Raw genomic sequence first — 16,614 nt, forward strand, 5'->3', positions numbered from 1 at the left:
TCTCTCAAAAGGAACTCCTAGTAATAAAAATTGGGGGAATTGTTGCATAATTTTGGGTAAAAACTGGCATATGCCAGCTATCCTTTCAGTTCTGAATTTGAAAATTGTAAATGTTGGACAAATTTGATTAATTTCAAATGATTGCAAATTATACCCACATTCGCTACATGTTAACTCAGCTATACTGCTGTTCTCTCTCAATCCTCTAAAGTATTTGCAACAAAATGCTAAAACCAGCTTATGCATTCAAATAGTATGGACAACCAACAACGGTATATTTAGCAAAGCCCATCATAACAGTCATCGTAAACTAGACATTTTTCCTCAATGTCATTTTATTGCAGTACTCTGAATTGAAATGAACTGTCACAATCACTACGGGTTATACAAAGTAAATGTTTATTTCACAAACTCAATGGAAAAACATTAGATCCAACATGATTTTGAAGTAGGCAAGAATTCCTTTATATTGTTAAAATACTTTGTAATAAAGTCCAATCTGCCAAATAAGCTTTCTAACCAAAACAGCCATTATGCATTGGAAGGAATCCACTAGTGCCCGCCTTGCTCAGTGCAGAGAGCTGTGGATGCCTCTTATGCGGTCTTATCTGTGTTTCTTGAAGGCTGAAGGAAAAGGATTTGAAAAAGACACTAATAAGAAACAAAAATTAGCAACCTTACACAACTGGCTGCAGTTTCTTTTTGATCGTTTCTGTTTTTTGTAGAGCATAGTTGTGGTGAAGCAAGGCTTTGGGAAAGCATCTGATAAATTTACATTTCAAATGTAGATTTGGATTCCTGATAAGTGAAATTGCAGAAACACTAGTCAGAAAAAAAAGTTCTTGCAAACTATTTTTGCTTGCTTAGCTGTGAGATGGGTGGGGTTTGCCACAAAGAAAATGAATGCCAGACTGTTTTCTTTGACAAGGAACTCGACACTATCTGGATTGCCCTGAGGGGAAAAAATCACTTCATCTGGTTCTCTGTAGATTAAAATGCAAAGAGCTTATTGCAACAGCTGTTTGAGCCACTGGTACGTTCCTTGTATGGTTCTTTGGATACACACAGAAGTTTTCATTTAATGATGGAAACTTGTTTATTTGCCCTTCCATTATGAAGTCCTCTTAAAATTATATTTTCAATTCCTGAGTCAAACAAGATCATGTATGTATTATACAGATTGGTTGAAGTGATTTATGCCATTCTCACCTTTCTTTTTGGTGTTCTTCTTCATGAGGTTTTTCTTTTTCTTGGGACGAGGGTTTTCTCCATCCTTTTTAAACAGAAAGGAAGTGTCAGTATTACCCGTGTAATCAGGAGTATAATCTTTGTGCGTGAATAAAATCTAAATATGAAGCCAAAATGGTTTCTCACCATGGACGGAGAGGGGCCTATCCAGGCCTTTTAATATTTTTAAGTATAAGAACAAAACATAGCAAAGGAATTTTTCAAATCCTCCTAGATTATTTCCCTGATTTAAGTTCTCATGTCAACTAACAGTGAGACTGATTACCAGTATGTTATATTTAAGTGTAACATACTGGTACTGCCAACTATGCCAGTTCACTGAACCACTGCAACTGCGGTTACTTCAGTTCACTCAAATATTTCAGTAATCTTAATATCAGCAGACCATGAAGAGGTAAGCAAGTAGTACAGAGTGGCAACTTTCAAAACTATGTAAATACTGAAGTACAAGCAATCTGCACTCACTCCCTGCTTTATTCTGTATCTTTGCCATCACTAGTTGATAATATTAATGGAAATATGGAACAGTTCAAAATGTCTGGGTATTCAGAGGTTCTCTATTCACTCACCTATAGTAAACAAGCACCTTTTTCACCCATCTTTACTAGACAAAGACTTCCAAATCTGGTAGGATAAAGGTATACATAGCACTGGGAACCTGTATATTGACAACACTGCCAGCTTTGACCCAATTGTCCAGAAAATACGGACTAGTATTTTTTTCTGTTATTGACAAAGGGACTTGGCACGGAAAAAGTTTGTCCCCTTCCCCCCATTATCTTGCCTGGAATCTTTAACGAGCAATATACTAAATAAGGGTAGATTCTCAAAAGATTTATTCTCAGATCATGGCTAAATATAATCCCTCCATATCTCCGAGAACAATGATGTAGGGGTCCCGCTGTCAGATGAGGAATGGAACATGGCTCTTTCTAGGGTTCATTCCTCTTCTATATGCTCAAGAAATGCCTTAATACAATTCAAAATGCTACATCAGCAACACTTCTCTAAAACTTGTAAGAAAAAACCTAAGCCCTATATGTGACAGGTGTAAACAGACCCCAGCGACCATCTGCCATACGCTTGCCCAAAACCTGTCCCTTTCTGGTCATCTTTTTTTGACACCATTTATAAGATTTATGGCTGCAATATTATGCCTTCTCCTACAATTGCTATCTTTGGTATATTCTCAGTTCCATATGATTCCAATCTCCCTGCTCACTTACAGAAGCTAATTGCCCTTTCCTACCAGCTAGACGCTCAATTCTATTTAAATGGAAGGACGTAACCCCTCCATCACACAACCAATGGATCAAAGATATGATGGAGAACATCAAGCTGGAAAAGAATCAGATGCACCCTCAACGGCTCTGTCATGCCCAGATTAACACAGTGGTGCCATAGAGAAGCCACACTTGAAGTGCCCCCCTTCTCCCACTTCACACAAAGTCAAATTTACTATAGGTGTAAAGACCACATAGAATTACATGAACTTACGGCTAAAGTACAGGGTTAACACATACTACAGAAAAATATAAGACCCAACCAAAAAAACCTTACATTAGATAGACATGGGCCTACAAATGTCATACACCCTTACACTGATGCTCAAATCTGAATGCAACTCACAATGGAACATGTCATGCTAAATATTTCCATCATAATTGGTCTGTATGAGGCCTAAATTAAAAGCCATTACAGAGTTTGTCTAAAAAAAAATCATCACTCCAAATAAGGCAAGCCAAATAACGACTGTCGCAAGAAACCATGTGAACAGCTGAATGATCCCAGAGCGCCAGGTGAGGTCACATGAAGGTACAGGGAATAGCACATTGAGACAATGTACTGCAATGTGTGGACAATTAGAAATAACGGTTCTTTTGTTGTTTTCAGAGACGGAAATCAAAGGAATGAAAACCAGCGATTTCATTTTCCAATTCAAAATCCTCAAACGAAAAGGCATTTTTCATTTTCCTGGTCGGAAACGGCAGATACATTTACGAAGGACCTGATTTTCCTTCTCGCCTTTGTCAAACAGAAAAATAATTGTTCCACACGGGAGGGTGAATTAGTAAAATTATATCTGAACATATTTTCTATCAGCAGGTAAGTGTGCCACTATTATTGTCTTAACTAAAATGGAAGGAATCTGTCCCGTGGCGACCGGACGAACAGCGCCACTCTGCCATAGCAACCCGTAGTGTGGTCGGAGGGGGCATTACACCAGAACGGGCACTGCACTAGTTACTGGAATAAACAGCGTCTCTCCTCGCCGCCCTCCCAGTGGTACGGAAAGACGCACAGAAAATATGAGAAATATTTTAAGATATATTTTCAAAAAGTCTAGTCGTGGTCTTAATCAGTTAGTGACCCCTCAGCACGGCGAACTCACCTGATGCCATTTATGGACAATCTGGCCCAGGGCTCTACCGAGGTTTTACGAAACCTAGGACCCATTAATAAACTAGAGGAACAGTTTACCTGGCTTGGAACTATGAACTCAGACCCTATCGGCCCGACACTGTCCTCGTGCACTAGTACTCGTAAAACTACTCCCGATACAACCACAACCGATATCCGACAAGATCACTTCAGCGGAAATTCTGAAAAGTGAGCGGTGCCTTTTTTCGCCATTGGTACGGAAAGAGGAGATGAGCCTGACAAGACGACGCGGAGCAGCGGCCCGAGAAGCGGACGGACTCGTCGATGTGTCAAGTTTGTTCAAGCGGCGCGAGAAACGAGGGGTGCAGAGAGCCGAGGCAGGGACGCGGGGCGGAGCGGGTTATTCATTTTAACCCGCTACACTATGACTGTGTTGTGTGTGTGGCTACGTGCCAGCCGTTTTCCGCCTCGACGGTAAAAACTACATAGAACTATCTAAAAACCGAGTACAATGTGTAAATATCCCATTGTACCAGAGGCAATATGACGTAGCAATGCAACCTAGTGATTGTTTTTTTTGTAAATTAAAATCAATCAAACCAATGTGTTTCCATGATCCTATAGTTAAAACGATGGAGTTAATAAATTCGGTACCAGTTAATATATAGTTTATGCTTCCAAATCCTGCAAAACCAACTGCATTTATCACCTGGCAAAGCTCAATACGCACACGGCGGAGCAGAAAACACGGCTGGCGCGCGACTCTACGCAACACAGTTGCCGTTGGTGTAACAGGTAAAAAAAAAACCCAAACCGCTCAGCCCCGCCCACATGACGCAACGCGTCCGCGCGGGGCGTGTTTTGAGGGTTACTCCTCACGGGCGGCACTAACATGGGGACGTTTCAGTTGTCCTGTTGGGCTGAAATCCAACGAATGTGTTGCACGTTACATTTAAATGAAATGTGTGGCGGTGCCACGTTTGTTCAGGGAAACGCAAAGTTGAATGTTAAAGTGTCATCAGCATCATGTTGTTTATTTAATTTGTCACACTCAGAAAGTGAGGAACATGGCGCGGGGGGGGGGGGGGGGGGGGGGTAGCGTGGCGGTCTATTCCGTTACCTACCAACACGGGGCTCGCCGGTTCGAATCCGTAAAACAAAAGGAAAAGAAAGGGAGGACCAGCTGATGAAAATAAAACGTGTTTTCAAAGCCATTGTTAGAACTGTAATGGTATTATTAAGTACTTATATCGGTACTCAGTATCGACAAGTACCCAACTTTAAGTACTTGTACGGGGTCGGAAAAAAGTATCGGTGCATCCTCTGTCCTGTCTTTGCTCAAATACACTATGATGGCCGTGTTGTTGTTTTTTGTGATCTTTACTTTTTGGATGATGTAGCTGGTTTTGTTCTTTGTTTCTTTCCAATGTTATTTTTCTGTACACATTTATACCTTGAAATAATAGCTTATGTCAATGTCTTGTCTGGTAAATGGAAAAATCTTTATAAAGTATAAAAAAACCCCCAAAAAACAGAAATACATCTATAGACAACACAAGGCCAGGCTACTGAGTGACAAAGACACAAAGACGTGTGTTTTCATCAATGGCAGTTAGTAGAGGGCTTGTGGTCAGGTAAACATTTAAATTAAAGTTTCAATTCTGGGGGCATCCAGGTAGCGTAGCGGTCTATTCCACTGCCTACCAACATGGGGATCGCTGGTTCGAATCCCCGTGTTACCGCCGGCTTGGTTGGGCGTCCCTACAGACACAATTGGCCGTGTCTGCAGGTGGGAAGCCCAATGAGGGTATGTGTCCTGGTTGCTCAGGGTGCCTGTTTGGGGGGGGGGGGTAGCGTGATCCTCCCAAATGCTACATCCCCCTGGTGAAACTCCTCACTGTCAGGTGAAAAGAAGCGGCTGGCGACTCCACATGTATCGGAGGAGGCATGTGGTAATCTGCAGCCCTCCCTGGATCGGCAGAGGGGGTGGAGCAGTGACCGAGACAGCTCGGAAGAGTGGGGTAATTAGCCGGATACAATGGGGAGACCCCCCCCCAAATTTTTTTTTAAAAAAAATGTCAATTCTGTAGATTGTGGGTTTTGTTTTAGTGACACTTTGGATGATACCAGTAATAGGACTGGTGTATGGGCACTCCAAATCCCTGAGATCCATTCAAAATAATTACCAGTGCTCTTATGTAAGCACCAAGCGCCAAACAAAAAATCATGGTTGAACCTGAGTTTTAGCTATTGATACTGTAATATCTGTTGGTAATGGTTTCCTAGGAGGTCTGCCACATCTGTTTGAAGACACAACAATGTCAACAACAACAGCACACTCACTGGTACCTGCCTTATTCTTCCAACAATTGCCTACTACGGTAAAGACGTAATATGTGCTGTATCATCTTCCTAGGGTTAATCCTACCTGACAAACCATTACATTGAGCAACAAAAGGGTTCATGATTTGGATATTTGTGGATTAGTTATTTTTTCCTAAAGTACACCAGCATTTGTATCAAAAAGGCCATCTGTATAGTCCGCGGTGGTGTAGCGGTCTAAGCATCGGCTTTGTGTCGATGCAGTTGCCCACTGGGGACTGGGGTTCGTGCCCCGGTCTCGTCAGATCCGACTATGGCCGGACTCAACGAAGCAGCGATATTGGCAACGCTGTCTTCGGGAGGGGGGCGGAGTCGGCTTGTGTTCGTCACATGAATGCGTCTCTGGGTGTGTCGGAAAAAACAGTGGTTCGGCCTGGAGTCGCCTTGTCACGAAAGTGGCGAGGCGTCTCCTTCGAGACTGCCGGCCAGGGAGATGCAGTTGGCGAACCCACGCAGTACGAGGGTGGGTGTTTGAATTAAAATAGGGATCGATTGGCCACTAAATTGGGAGAAATCAGAAATAAATAATAAAAAAAAGGCCATCTGTTCAGGATTTTAGCTTTAAGATATGCCATGTCTCCACAGTGAGCATAACATGAACCCCATTGTGAGACATTCAGTACAAACTGACTGCTAAATCCTGTTCTGTACAGTACATGCTGGCCTGAATAGCCAGTCACATGTGTCAATTAACCCAGGTGAAACCAATTAATTCCCAAATTGTTTCAAACCCAATCCTAAATGAAGTCCATAATTTCATCAAGAACCACATTTTTCAATTTGTGCATTACTGTAACCAAGCAGAGACAGGGGTTAGCCTTGACCCAACCAAACTGTGTTTGTGGCGACACAGCCCAGCTCACCTGTACTCCTTCACCACCAGTTAGCGCTGTGATGTCACTGAAGTGTGTGATACCGCTCAGCTGTCCAAACATTCCCATTGCGCGTCTCTTCTTGCTGGCGCTCTTCTGACTCTTTGGCACATTCAGACGCACCATCATGGACTCCTCATAGTTTTTCCTGTGGAAAAGAGAGGAAAATTATTGCAGTCACTACTGCCAGAGGTATGGTAAAGAGGTAGAATACTGAGCACAGGACATTTATGACTTTGTTTAAGGCACATGTAACACTATAATTTTGCTTGTGGTTTACTAGCACATGTATGGAGAAATGCATGTAGACTTAACCATTCACTATCCCCAGGAGTTCATCATAGCCTCATGAGATACCTGTACAGTAGCAAAACCAACTCCCATCTGTGTCTTCCCTCACCTCCATCTCAGTCTTTCTCATCGCTCCAAGAGGAACAGTACTAAAATGATGTAGACTGCTTAATCTATGTAAAACCAAAGAGTCAAATGACTGAAAATAGAACCTGTGCAGCTCCTCTCGGCTCTCTCGTTCTGTCTGGAAGTCTCGCCGCTCCCTGATCTCATCGGGGGTGTCGCTGTACTGCTGTCGAAGCTCTTGGATCAGTGAGCTCCGCAGGGCGGCACGACGCTGCCGCTCCATCACCTCTTTCTTCCTCTCCGCCTCCGTCATGTCACCATCTGGGAGCAAAGGCAGGATGATAATGAGATGACAATCAAGTGCTTTTCATGACAGCTACCACAGTGCTATTAAAGAAAGCGATCCTGTAATGTTTGTTAAGTTAAAAAAAATGTCCTCTTACACATAATTGTCACACGGTATCGTCAAAAACATGATACACAGGCGTGCAAACTGGTTAGGGGTGAAAAAAGTAAGAGGGATGTGTGAGCATAGAAGAACATGGAACTGCTAGGTGGGTCCGGAGTATGTTCCCCTGGGAGAATTTTTTTAAATAAACTACAAAATGCTCATTTCTAAGGATTATTATGGTGCTGGTTACAAGCTAACAGAAGCAAAATAAATTACAAAGTATTCATTAAGTGTTAATGTACCTTTGTATATGATATACTCACATTTACAAAGAAAATTAACAAAGGGCAGCCCCACCAGGTACATAACTAATTACATCCATCTATCCATTCATTATCTGAACTGCTTATCCTGCTCTCAGGGTCGCAGGGATGCTGGAGCCTATCCCAGCAGTCACTGGGTGGCAGGCGGGGAGACACCCTGGACAGGCTGCCAGGCCATCACACAGGGCTGATACACACACACACACACACACACACACACACACACACACACACACACACACACACACACACACACACACACACACACACACACAAACATTCATACCTAGGGACAATTTAGTATGGCCGATTCACCTGACCTACATGTCTTTGGACTGTGGGAGGAAACCGGAGCAACCCCACACAGACAGAGAGAACATGCAAACTCCCCTCAGAGGACAACCCAGGATGACCCCCAAGGTTGGACTACCCTGGGGCTCGAACCCAGAACCTTCCTGCTGTGAGGCGACCGTGCTAACCACTGCGCCACTGTGCCGCTAATTACAACTAATTACAATTATTTTCAAAATTATTACTCTCCATATCTGCTCTGTGCCATTAGGACTAATGGGGGGACAGGACTAGAGGGGTCTGTTCCTTATTTCTTCTTCTTTGCCTGGACCAGTGTCTCAAGGGCCCATTTTCGATGTTTTGTCATATGCCTCAGCCTTGCCCTCTTCTCCTCTTCAGCCATCTGCATTTTGCTGTCATGAGCACTGCCAGATGGTTGGCAGCCATACCTGCTCTGCTGCCATCACTTTCTAGCAGACTCTGCTGCCATTGGCGTTTGTCAGAGGTCAGCTTGCTAACAAGCTTACCTCCAATTTAATCTCTTACCTCAGATGTTCTGACTGGCAGGTATTTTTCAGTTTTCATTTGATGTCTTCTCTGTAGTTTTGTGGCTGGCATGTGCCACTGTGGCAACTTCGTTTAGTTTTTTTTCACATAGCAGGTCACAGACCGATGGTCTGGGCTCGTGCTGTATTGTGACTAGTAAATTGATTGGCTGCTGCCTTTTGTTGACAGTTGAGGCACGTGCATCCAAACACGCATCCACAGCATCAGATATTCATGCTCCATTGTTTTTTCAACTTAAACAAAAACAATAAGCTGAAGCAAAGAAAACAAGTCTACCCTATAAGTTCCTTTACTAAAAAGAGGAACAGCCAACCACTGGCTGTTCCTTGCTTCCTTGTAGAAAGACCACACAAAATAAATACAGTTTTTTTTAAGATAAGAAAAGATATTACCATAGTGCATTGGAGCGATCCGTGGAGGGACATATTTCCTATCACTAGAGGGAGCCATCTTCCTCTCAGAGGCTGCCTTGTGCCCATCTTCATCCTCAGACTCCTCAGATTCACTCAGCTGTTGAGTTGACAAACCAAAGCATGGCAATGAAATTGGAAACATGCTGTGCAATATTTCGATAGGAATTTAATGATGAAGTATCAACAAAAGAAAGATATAATACTGAAGGGCTGAGAAATTAAGTGGAAGCTGTGATGAGACATCTTGAATAAGCTTGCAAAAGCCAAACCAATATACATTCATTTTCATAATCCTGCTATCCTGGTAACTCCCCCAACACACACCATTTCTTGCACTTTTTCTGTTGCATTGCCTATCTAACCATATTCCTGAGAAATCACCTTTGCATCATCAGTAGATGATTTGTGTTGATTTATAATAATAATAATAATAATAATAACAATAAATGTTATTTGTGGGCGCCTTACAGAGCACTCAAGGACACCTCACAGAACAGTTAAAAATAATGATGACATGGAGAGGATCTGCTGCATACACAAAAAGGTAGTGTTGCCCAAAACAATAGTGTCCTGATGAAGGTCCACTAAGACTGAAAGCTTGACCATTGTATGGAAGCCATTTTCTTTTTCCTCCGCAATTTCTAGTAGGTCCCAGTTTCTGAAAGTTTAGTGTAACCCAATGCTAATGAAACATCTCAAGACAGATAAGTATTAAGTCTTCTTGGCCAGAGGTGTCTCGAGAATTGATCATTCTTTCGCTGTGTTATTAATATGATCTGCTCTCAAAACCAGTCTGGCCCTTGTAACTATAGACAGAAACAGGAACAAAATACAAACTGGATATTTAGAGATAAGGTATGGTATAGAGATGGTCTCTTACTTTGCTGATGAAATTCTCAGGGTTAGGGCGCAGGTGCAGTGGGTCGTTTTCAGCTAAAAGATTAAAAAAATAAAGAAAAAAATGGGTTGAATGATGATGATGTAACTTAGGGAGGTGTTTGATGTAACTTAAGTTCAGATTTAAAATTTAGTATCACCTCACCTATACTGCCGGTAACAGCCGTACGCACCAGTTTATCAATCTGGTATTTCAGTTTGTGGTCTAGAGGTCGCATCTTCTCCAGGATCTTTAACAATAACCATGATATGTTAGTGATTTTCATTTATTGTGATCTCATATTCACAGCTGTAACAGTGCATAAAGTGGAGGGGCTACAGGTTAATTCTCAGCCTGGTGAGAAGTGGCTGTGTGTGGTGGGACGTACAAGATCAAATCTGATGTTTGCATGGATAAATGGGTGGATAAACAGACTGGAAATACATGTATTTATTATTGCAGGCATCTCACTGTTCGAATGGTGACCACCCTGGTCAAGGCTTTGCTGTCTTTTATTTTGCCTCCCTCTGTTTTGATGCTTATCAAGTGAGTGAGGTCTTGAAGGTAGAAAAGAAGCAGGTGGTACCGAAGGTCTAAAAAAGACAAACCCTGGGGGGGACATGGAGAGAGAGATATACAGAGAAGCTTTTAATATTAGCAAGCCAATTTAAATAGCCTAACTGTCAACCAAACCAGGATCAAATAGAATTTCAATAAGGTTTGTTTTGTTTGACATCTTCATGGATCAGCAGGTGATGTTAGGTTTTCCTACATCTGAACTTCTCAGATGGGGATAGTCACAGTCGTCAGTCATATGTAGTTCACCAAAATAGGTTTCCTGTGATAGTGCAAACATTTTGCACTCATTGTTTGGCCCTATGTGGCAAAACCCTGCACATCTGGTACTAGAAATTCTGGAAAAATCCACACGGTGGGAGATCAAGTATTTTGCTTTTACTGTCCATTCAATCTCTGATCATCTAAGAGCATCACAGGCTTTGGACTCTCTTAAAAATGGCCTAAATCCCACCTTTTTATAACTGCCCCCCTCTTTGGACAGCCCTACCCTTTAACAACTGAAATTGTCTTCTTTTACTTGTAATCTGTCTTCTTTTGTCAGGTTTTTATTGCTTTTCCTTTTGGTAATCATTCTGTGCATGTATATTTATTACATTATGTTAATAAAAAGTGCATTCTAAATCATATGTATTAACATTAGTACAAGTAAGAAAATAAATAGTGTGAGAGGCTTGGTACAACAGTTTTAGCACAACAGGTGGTTGTACACATTAGTTTTACTTTGATGGGAAATTCAGGCAAATTACATTTTTGTCAGGCTTTCCTCACCTTAGATGTTTGAAACACCCCATCTTTGACCTTCTTTAGCAACTCGTGGACATGACTTGTCACTGAAGCCACCTAAGAGATGAGGCAAAAGGGTGTGAGCATGTTTGTTTTTTAATTATGAAACAAGAGCCCTGGTAGCATATAGCATAAGACTACTCAGTTTATGACCAATGAAACTGATGTCATCAATGAAATCAGTGTTATCAATCTAGGCACCACTATGTTGCTTCTTGCTCCAAACTAGCTTTTTATGTTTAACTGATAATGTGCCATGTTGACATTTATTTAACTGTTCTGTGCTCTCCACGTTATCCTGGATGAGGTCAACTAAAGTGCTAAACATGTAAATTCAAAATCTTTGCTATATGACATTTGAAAAGTAAATATTCTTCAATTATCTAAAGGAAGGTTCAGTACCAAAACTTGCAACTTTCATTTACAAATTAAGGCAGTTTCCCCCTTATTGGCAGATTTTTTTTCTCCCTCTTATCATAAAAGGGTGTTTTTAGTTTCAGGTTGTGGTGAAATCTATAAGTCCAGCTTGTTTATTTATGATTCAAATCAAGAAAATTAAGATAAAATCCATACACGGTCTAAAACCCAAATCAAGCTGATGCCTCATAGTTAATGTTAGCAGATTAGTAGTTCGATTAAGAATACTGAATACACATTTTTGTATACATTTTACAGATATATTTACATAGGTGTCGTTTTTTTCGTCACGTACCATCAGTCATATCAGGAGGTGTGCCAATAAACGTGTACGGATCTTATGACTATTAGTACACGGTTGCAATAGTAATGCACATGGAACAGTAATACAATGGGATAGTTATACACTTACATACCTGCTCTGTGAGACTGTTCAGCAGTTGCACAGCTTTGGGTAAATCACGGTCGATTAAATCCTGCACGAAAGTTCAAATGACATTTAAGAAGCTCAGTGCCAACTCTAGCCAGCCAGTCACACAAAACTACCTAGTAAGCAATAAGGAGTAAACGGCTAGCTACAATGGCAGACGAGCATTAGCTTCAGCTGAACCGATGTCTTGTAAAAACAATACTACGATCAACCATCTCACGTATTAGTGAATCTAAATTAAAACCATAAACTGTTCACGGCAGTCTACGTAGTAAGAGTTTTAGAACAACAAAAAACAGATTTAGTACACAACAAACGGGCTTCACTCACGTTATCCATGCAGGTAGCCATTTTGATTACCCTCATGTACGGGAGCAGGAGAGGGACATAGCATGCCCAGCGGACAAAAAGTCAAATGGCAAAACCTTTGGCGCAAGTGTATGCAAAATCAAAAACAGAAAGAAACGGTGATACCTGTAACGTAGGAAATATGCATTTAAACTTAGAGTGAAATAGCCGTTTTGACTTATGTAAACATATTGCGGTTTCAATACGAAAAGGTTTCAGAAGTTTCGCAAGTTTGGCTATGACTAGCCTATATGGAAATAATAATGTGATACAATGAATATCATCATCATTTTACAGACGTTCACGCCCATCTCTGGCTCTGCTACTACCCCATGTTTGTGCATGTGCGTGCGTGCACGCGTGTGTTAAAGAGAGAGACAAAAAAGAGAGAGAGATGTGCTGTTAGAGGAAGTGATAGTGGTGATCAGAGGAATACCTACCTCTCTTGGGGACCATTTCAAGTCAGATAGCAGACAGAAGAACTTGGTTAAAGTACTAATAGACTCTGTGGGTTGTACATGAAAAGACAAGTCATGGTAAGTCCATGTAGATATCATTTGTATCTGAAAACAACCAATTTAACAAATGTATTAATCACAGTTTTGATATTGATTTGAAAAAGTATCCATTATCCAAATGGATACATATTCAATCTGTGTGGATATTATAGGTCTACTTTGTGCATTTATTCCACTTTCCATCAGAGCTAGTCTCGCTCAGTTGCTTGAAGAAAGGCCTAAAAACTTTCCTTTTCCGGGCCATAGATGGTCTCTAAAATGACTGTGATTATGATTTGTGGCATCGTCCAGCAAGTTGTAATTAGAACCCCCTACTTGCATCACTGCTGGTGAGCTATCTATTATGCACTTAAATTATTTGCACTCTGACGTGGCATGGACTCGTAGTTATATGTCTGATACTGATCTGTGGTATTCGCTGGCTAATTCGTGATTCCAATCTTCTTTGATTCACATCACTATTGGTTATCTACCAGTTGTGCACTTATGCTAATTGTAACTGAAATGACATTCACTCTTGCTACTATATAGGTATGTATATGCTAATAGCTGATTCTTACAAGTTACTTTGGACAAAAGCACCCGCTAAATGAAAGAATATAAATTGTGCAACTTGAACCTACAATAATAACATGTAACAGCAATAATGTAACCACCTAAATTAGAGTCTAACCAGTGATGGTAAATTACCTAGAAACGCCTTAAAAATAACCCTGAATTGGTTTAAGCGGGTATAGATAATAATATAATAATATTATTATAATAGGGTATAATAATAATTAAGGGTCCGCGGTGGTGTAGCGGTCTAAGCATCGGCTTTGTGTCGATGCAGTTGCCCACTGGGGACCGGGGTTCGCGCCCCGATTTCGTCAGATCCGACTGCGGCCGGACTCGACGAAGCAGCAATATCAGCAACGCTGTCTTCGGGAGGGGGCGGAGTCGGCTTGTGTTCGTCACATGAATGCGTCTCTGCGTGTGTCGGAAAAAGCAGTGGTTCGGCCTGGAGTCGCCTTGTCCCGGAAGTGACGAGGCGTCTCCTTCGAGACTGCCGGCCGGAGAGATGCAGTTTGCGAACGCACGCAGTACGAGGGTGGGTGTTTGAATTAAAATAGGGGGATCGATTGGCCACTAAATTGGGAGAAAAAGGGAAAAATCAGAAATAAATTTAAAATAATAATAATTAAAGGACTGATAATTATTTAATCTATTTTCATGCTTCATTAGAGAACTGTGAAGACAGATGAAAAGAGATGCCTGTAAGCAATGAGAAATGACATCCAACATAGTTCATAAACTGAATTCTGACTTACAACATTGCAAGCATATAGTATATAACTAATCTTACTGACCCAGCCAAACATATAGACTGCAGCATACAAGATCCCGAAGCTATCCCATCAGTTTATTGCTGAATTTCAAATGTATGATTTAGTGCAATATGTTAAGTATAGCCTACAGCCCATTAAATGCTTTTCATGCTCCCTCTTCACCATTTATGAACCCGTTTTCCTCATACTGTGTGTTGTGTGTACTTTAAAACTTAATAAGTTGTGATACTTCTCTGCACAAACATCACTTAGACACATTTTTGTATGTTCCTTTTGCTCGACAACTGATATAATTCTTGCCCTGATTCTGAATCCCAATAGATGTCTGATTCCAAGGTATCGTCTGTCATCCAGGAGTGGACCAGCCCATATGCGGGACAAACCCATTCCCACTCCCACTCCCACTCCCACTCCCACTCCCACTCCCATTCCCAGTCCCTAAACCCTACCAGTTCCAGGCCGGTTGATACAACCGGCCAGATGGCTCAGATGGACATGGCGATGTACAGCCAGTCTAATGGATATGTCAGAGGGTGCAATGAAGACCGAATGGCCGAGCACATGATGGGACAGCCCTATCTGTCCTACGCATCACCACCTTGTCTCAGTAACAATGCAAGCACAAGCATCTCAAACCAACATCAGAGTCACATCACAACACAGCAGGTGTGTCTCTGTGCATTTGGTGGTGTGTGTGTGTGTGTGTGTGTGTGTGTGTGTGTGTGTGTGTGTGTGTGTGTGTGTGTGTGTTTGAGAGAGAGAAAGAAAGAGAGACAGAGAGAGAAACTTGTGTGATTCTGTCTGACTTAAGGAATTTATATCACTTGGACCTTACAGACTTTCAGTACCTAGTCCTACAGTACTGTTGGAACCAATTTTCTTTGTTAGTATGTACTTGGTATGTGAGTGTGTGAATAATCTGGATTTCGTGGCGTGTGCTTGTGAATAAATACATTTTTCATGTCTGATTCTTCATACAGGACTTTACTCCCTTCTCACTGCCCCCTACCACTATATCTCTGCGTGCCCCTATGGCAAAGAGGACCATCAGCAAGGACAGCACAGAGTATCGCATGCGACGGGAGAGGAACAATATCGCCGTGAGGAAGAGCCGGGACAAGGCTCGGCGGCGAATCCTTCTGACTCAGCAAAGGGCCATCCAGCTGCAGGAGGAAAACCAGAAGCTGCAGTTACGGATAGGACAGCTCACACAGGAGCTGGACACTCTCAGACACATCCTGTCACAGCGTCACCTGCAGGGGACAGACGACAGAGCAGCAGGAGAGCCAAGATGCTGAGCTGAGTCTAGAACAGAGGTTCTCAATCGGGTCCTCAGGGGCTCCCAGTGCCGCTGATGATTACGTTCACCTGTTGTGCCAGATTTGATAACTGCAGATTAGGCATCTGTAATAAACTGGAACAACAGGTGAATGTAATGGACTCCCTGGCAGAGTAGAGAACCGGCAGCACTGGGAGTGGACCAGACTGAGAACCACTGGTCCCCGTGTATATACATGTCTTTAAATCTCATTACAGATAAGAGATATTTTAATATTGTGTGTTGAAAAGAGTTCATGGTGCATTTTAAAATGGGTCAAAATACTTCTAAGTTTGGGAAATGGAAATCGTTTCATCCCTCTTTGTCACTTGATCTGTTTCCAAAAACTCTTCAGGTTTTCTTCAGTCAAATGAGAATTATTTGAAAAATCACATTGGAATAATTTTTGGCCAACTTTGCACGGGCTTAAAAATGTATGTTTTAATTGTAGGTGCGGTGTAAACTGAGAAGGTTACCATTGTTTAGTATTGTTGAAAAAGCAGTGAAAAGGCTTGCTGTCATGAAGGAAGTTTGAATGACTGGATGAGGCAGCACAGTGTTTTGAAAAAAATGTAAAAAATGGCCTCGAGGTGCCAAAGGAGGACACACATGGGATGGGATGTGGAAAAAGATGGTTTTCTGTCACTGTAAAGTCCAAACTGTGGTTAAGCAAAACAGTGGGAACACAGTAACTGAACAAGAGGGGAATCCGCCACAGATTTTAAACCTGTGAAGGTAAAGACGTCGTGAATAAACACGGAACCATTACTTCCAGTTACATTACATTCAA

At 41.8% G+C, this 16,614-nt stretch overlaps 2 protein-coding genes across 2 annotated transcripts; one reads left to right on the forward strand and one right to left on the reverse strand.

The window, feature by feature from the left end:
- Positions 1 to 367: 367 nt before the first annotated feature.
- Positions 368 to 12,698, reverse strand: ngdn (neuroguidin, EIF4E binding protein). Its single transcript, XM_056299639.1, has 11 exons — positions 12,643 to 12,698; positions 12,299 to 12,358; positions 11,451 to 11,522; positions 10,575 to 10,712; positions 10,269 to 10,353; positions 10,107 to 10,159; positions 9,206 to 9,323; positions 7,388 to 7,562; positions 6,876 to 7,032; positions 1,210 to 1,273; positions 368 to 624 (listed from the first exon to the last, which is right to left on the reverse strand). Exons 1-11 carry the CDS (start codon positions 12,676 to 12,678, stop codon positions 605 to 607), a joined length of 978 nt encoding a protein of 325 aa, XP_056155614.1. The 5' UTR covers positions 12,679 to 12,698; the 3' UTR covers positions 368 to 604.
- A 2,129-nt stretch (positions 12,699 to 14,827) lies between these two features.
- cebp1 (CCAAT/enhancer binding protein (C/EBP) 1) lies at positions 14,828 to 15,804 on the forward strand. The gene is made up of 2 exons (XM_056299210.1): positions 14,828 to 15,172; positions 15,487 to 15,804. The coding sequence occupies exons 1-2, from the start codon at positions 14,828 to 14,830 to the stop codon at positions 15,802 to 15,804; spliced, it is 663 nt and encodes a 220-aa protein (XP_056155185.1).
- Positions 15,805 to 16,614: the final 810 nt, after the last annotated feature.

Source organism: Lampris incognitus, chromosome 19 (genome assembly GCF_029633865.1).
Source record: "Lampris incognitus isolate fLamInc1 chromosome 19, fLamInc1.hap2, whole genome shotgun sequence".
Taxonomy (NCBI): Eukaryota; Metazoa; Chordata; class Actinopteri; order Lampriformes; family Lampridae; genus Lampris; species Lampris incognitus.

Excerpts from the sequence above, each read along its gene's own strand:
- cebp1 (XM_056299210.1), top strand. The coding sequence starts at position 14,828 with ATGTCTGATTCCAAGGTATCGTCTGTCATCCAGGAGTGGACCAGCCCA. Across the intron at positions 15,173-15,486 it reads GTCACATCACAACACAGCAG|GACTTTACTCCCTTCTCACT; the intron begins GTGTGTCTCTGT and ends TTCTTCATACAG.
- ngdn (XM_056299639.1), bottom strand. The coding sequence starts at position 12,678 with ATGAGGGTAATCAAAATGGCTACCTGCATGGATAAC. Across the intron at positions 10,354-10,574 it reads GGGTGGTCACCATTCGAACA|ATCCTGGAGAAGATGCGACC; the intron begins GTGAGATGCCTG and ends TTATTGTTAAAG. Across the intron at positions 7,563-9,205 it reads GATCGCTCCAATGCACTATG|ATGGTGACATGACGGAGGCG; the intron begins GTAATATCTTTT and ends CTTTGCTCCCAG.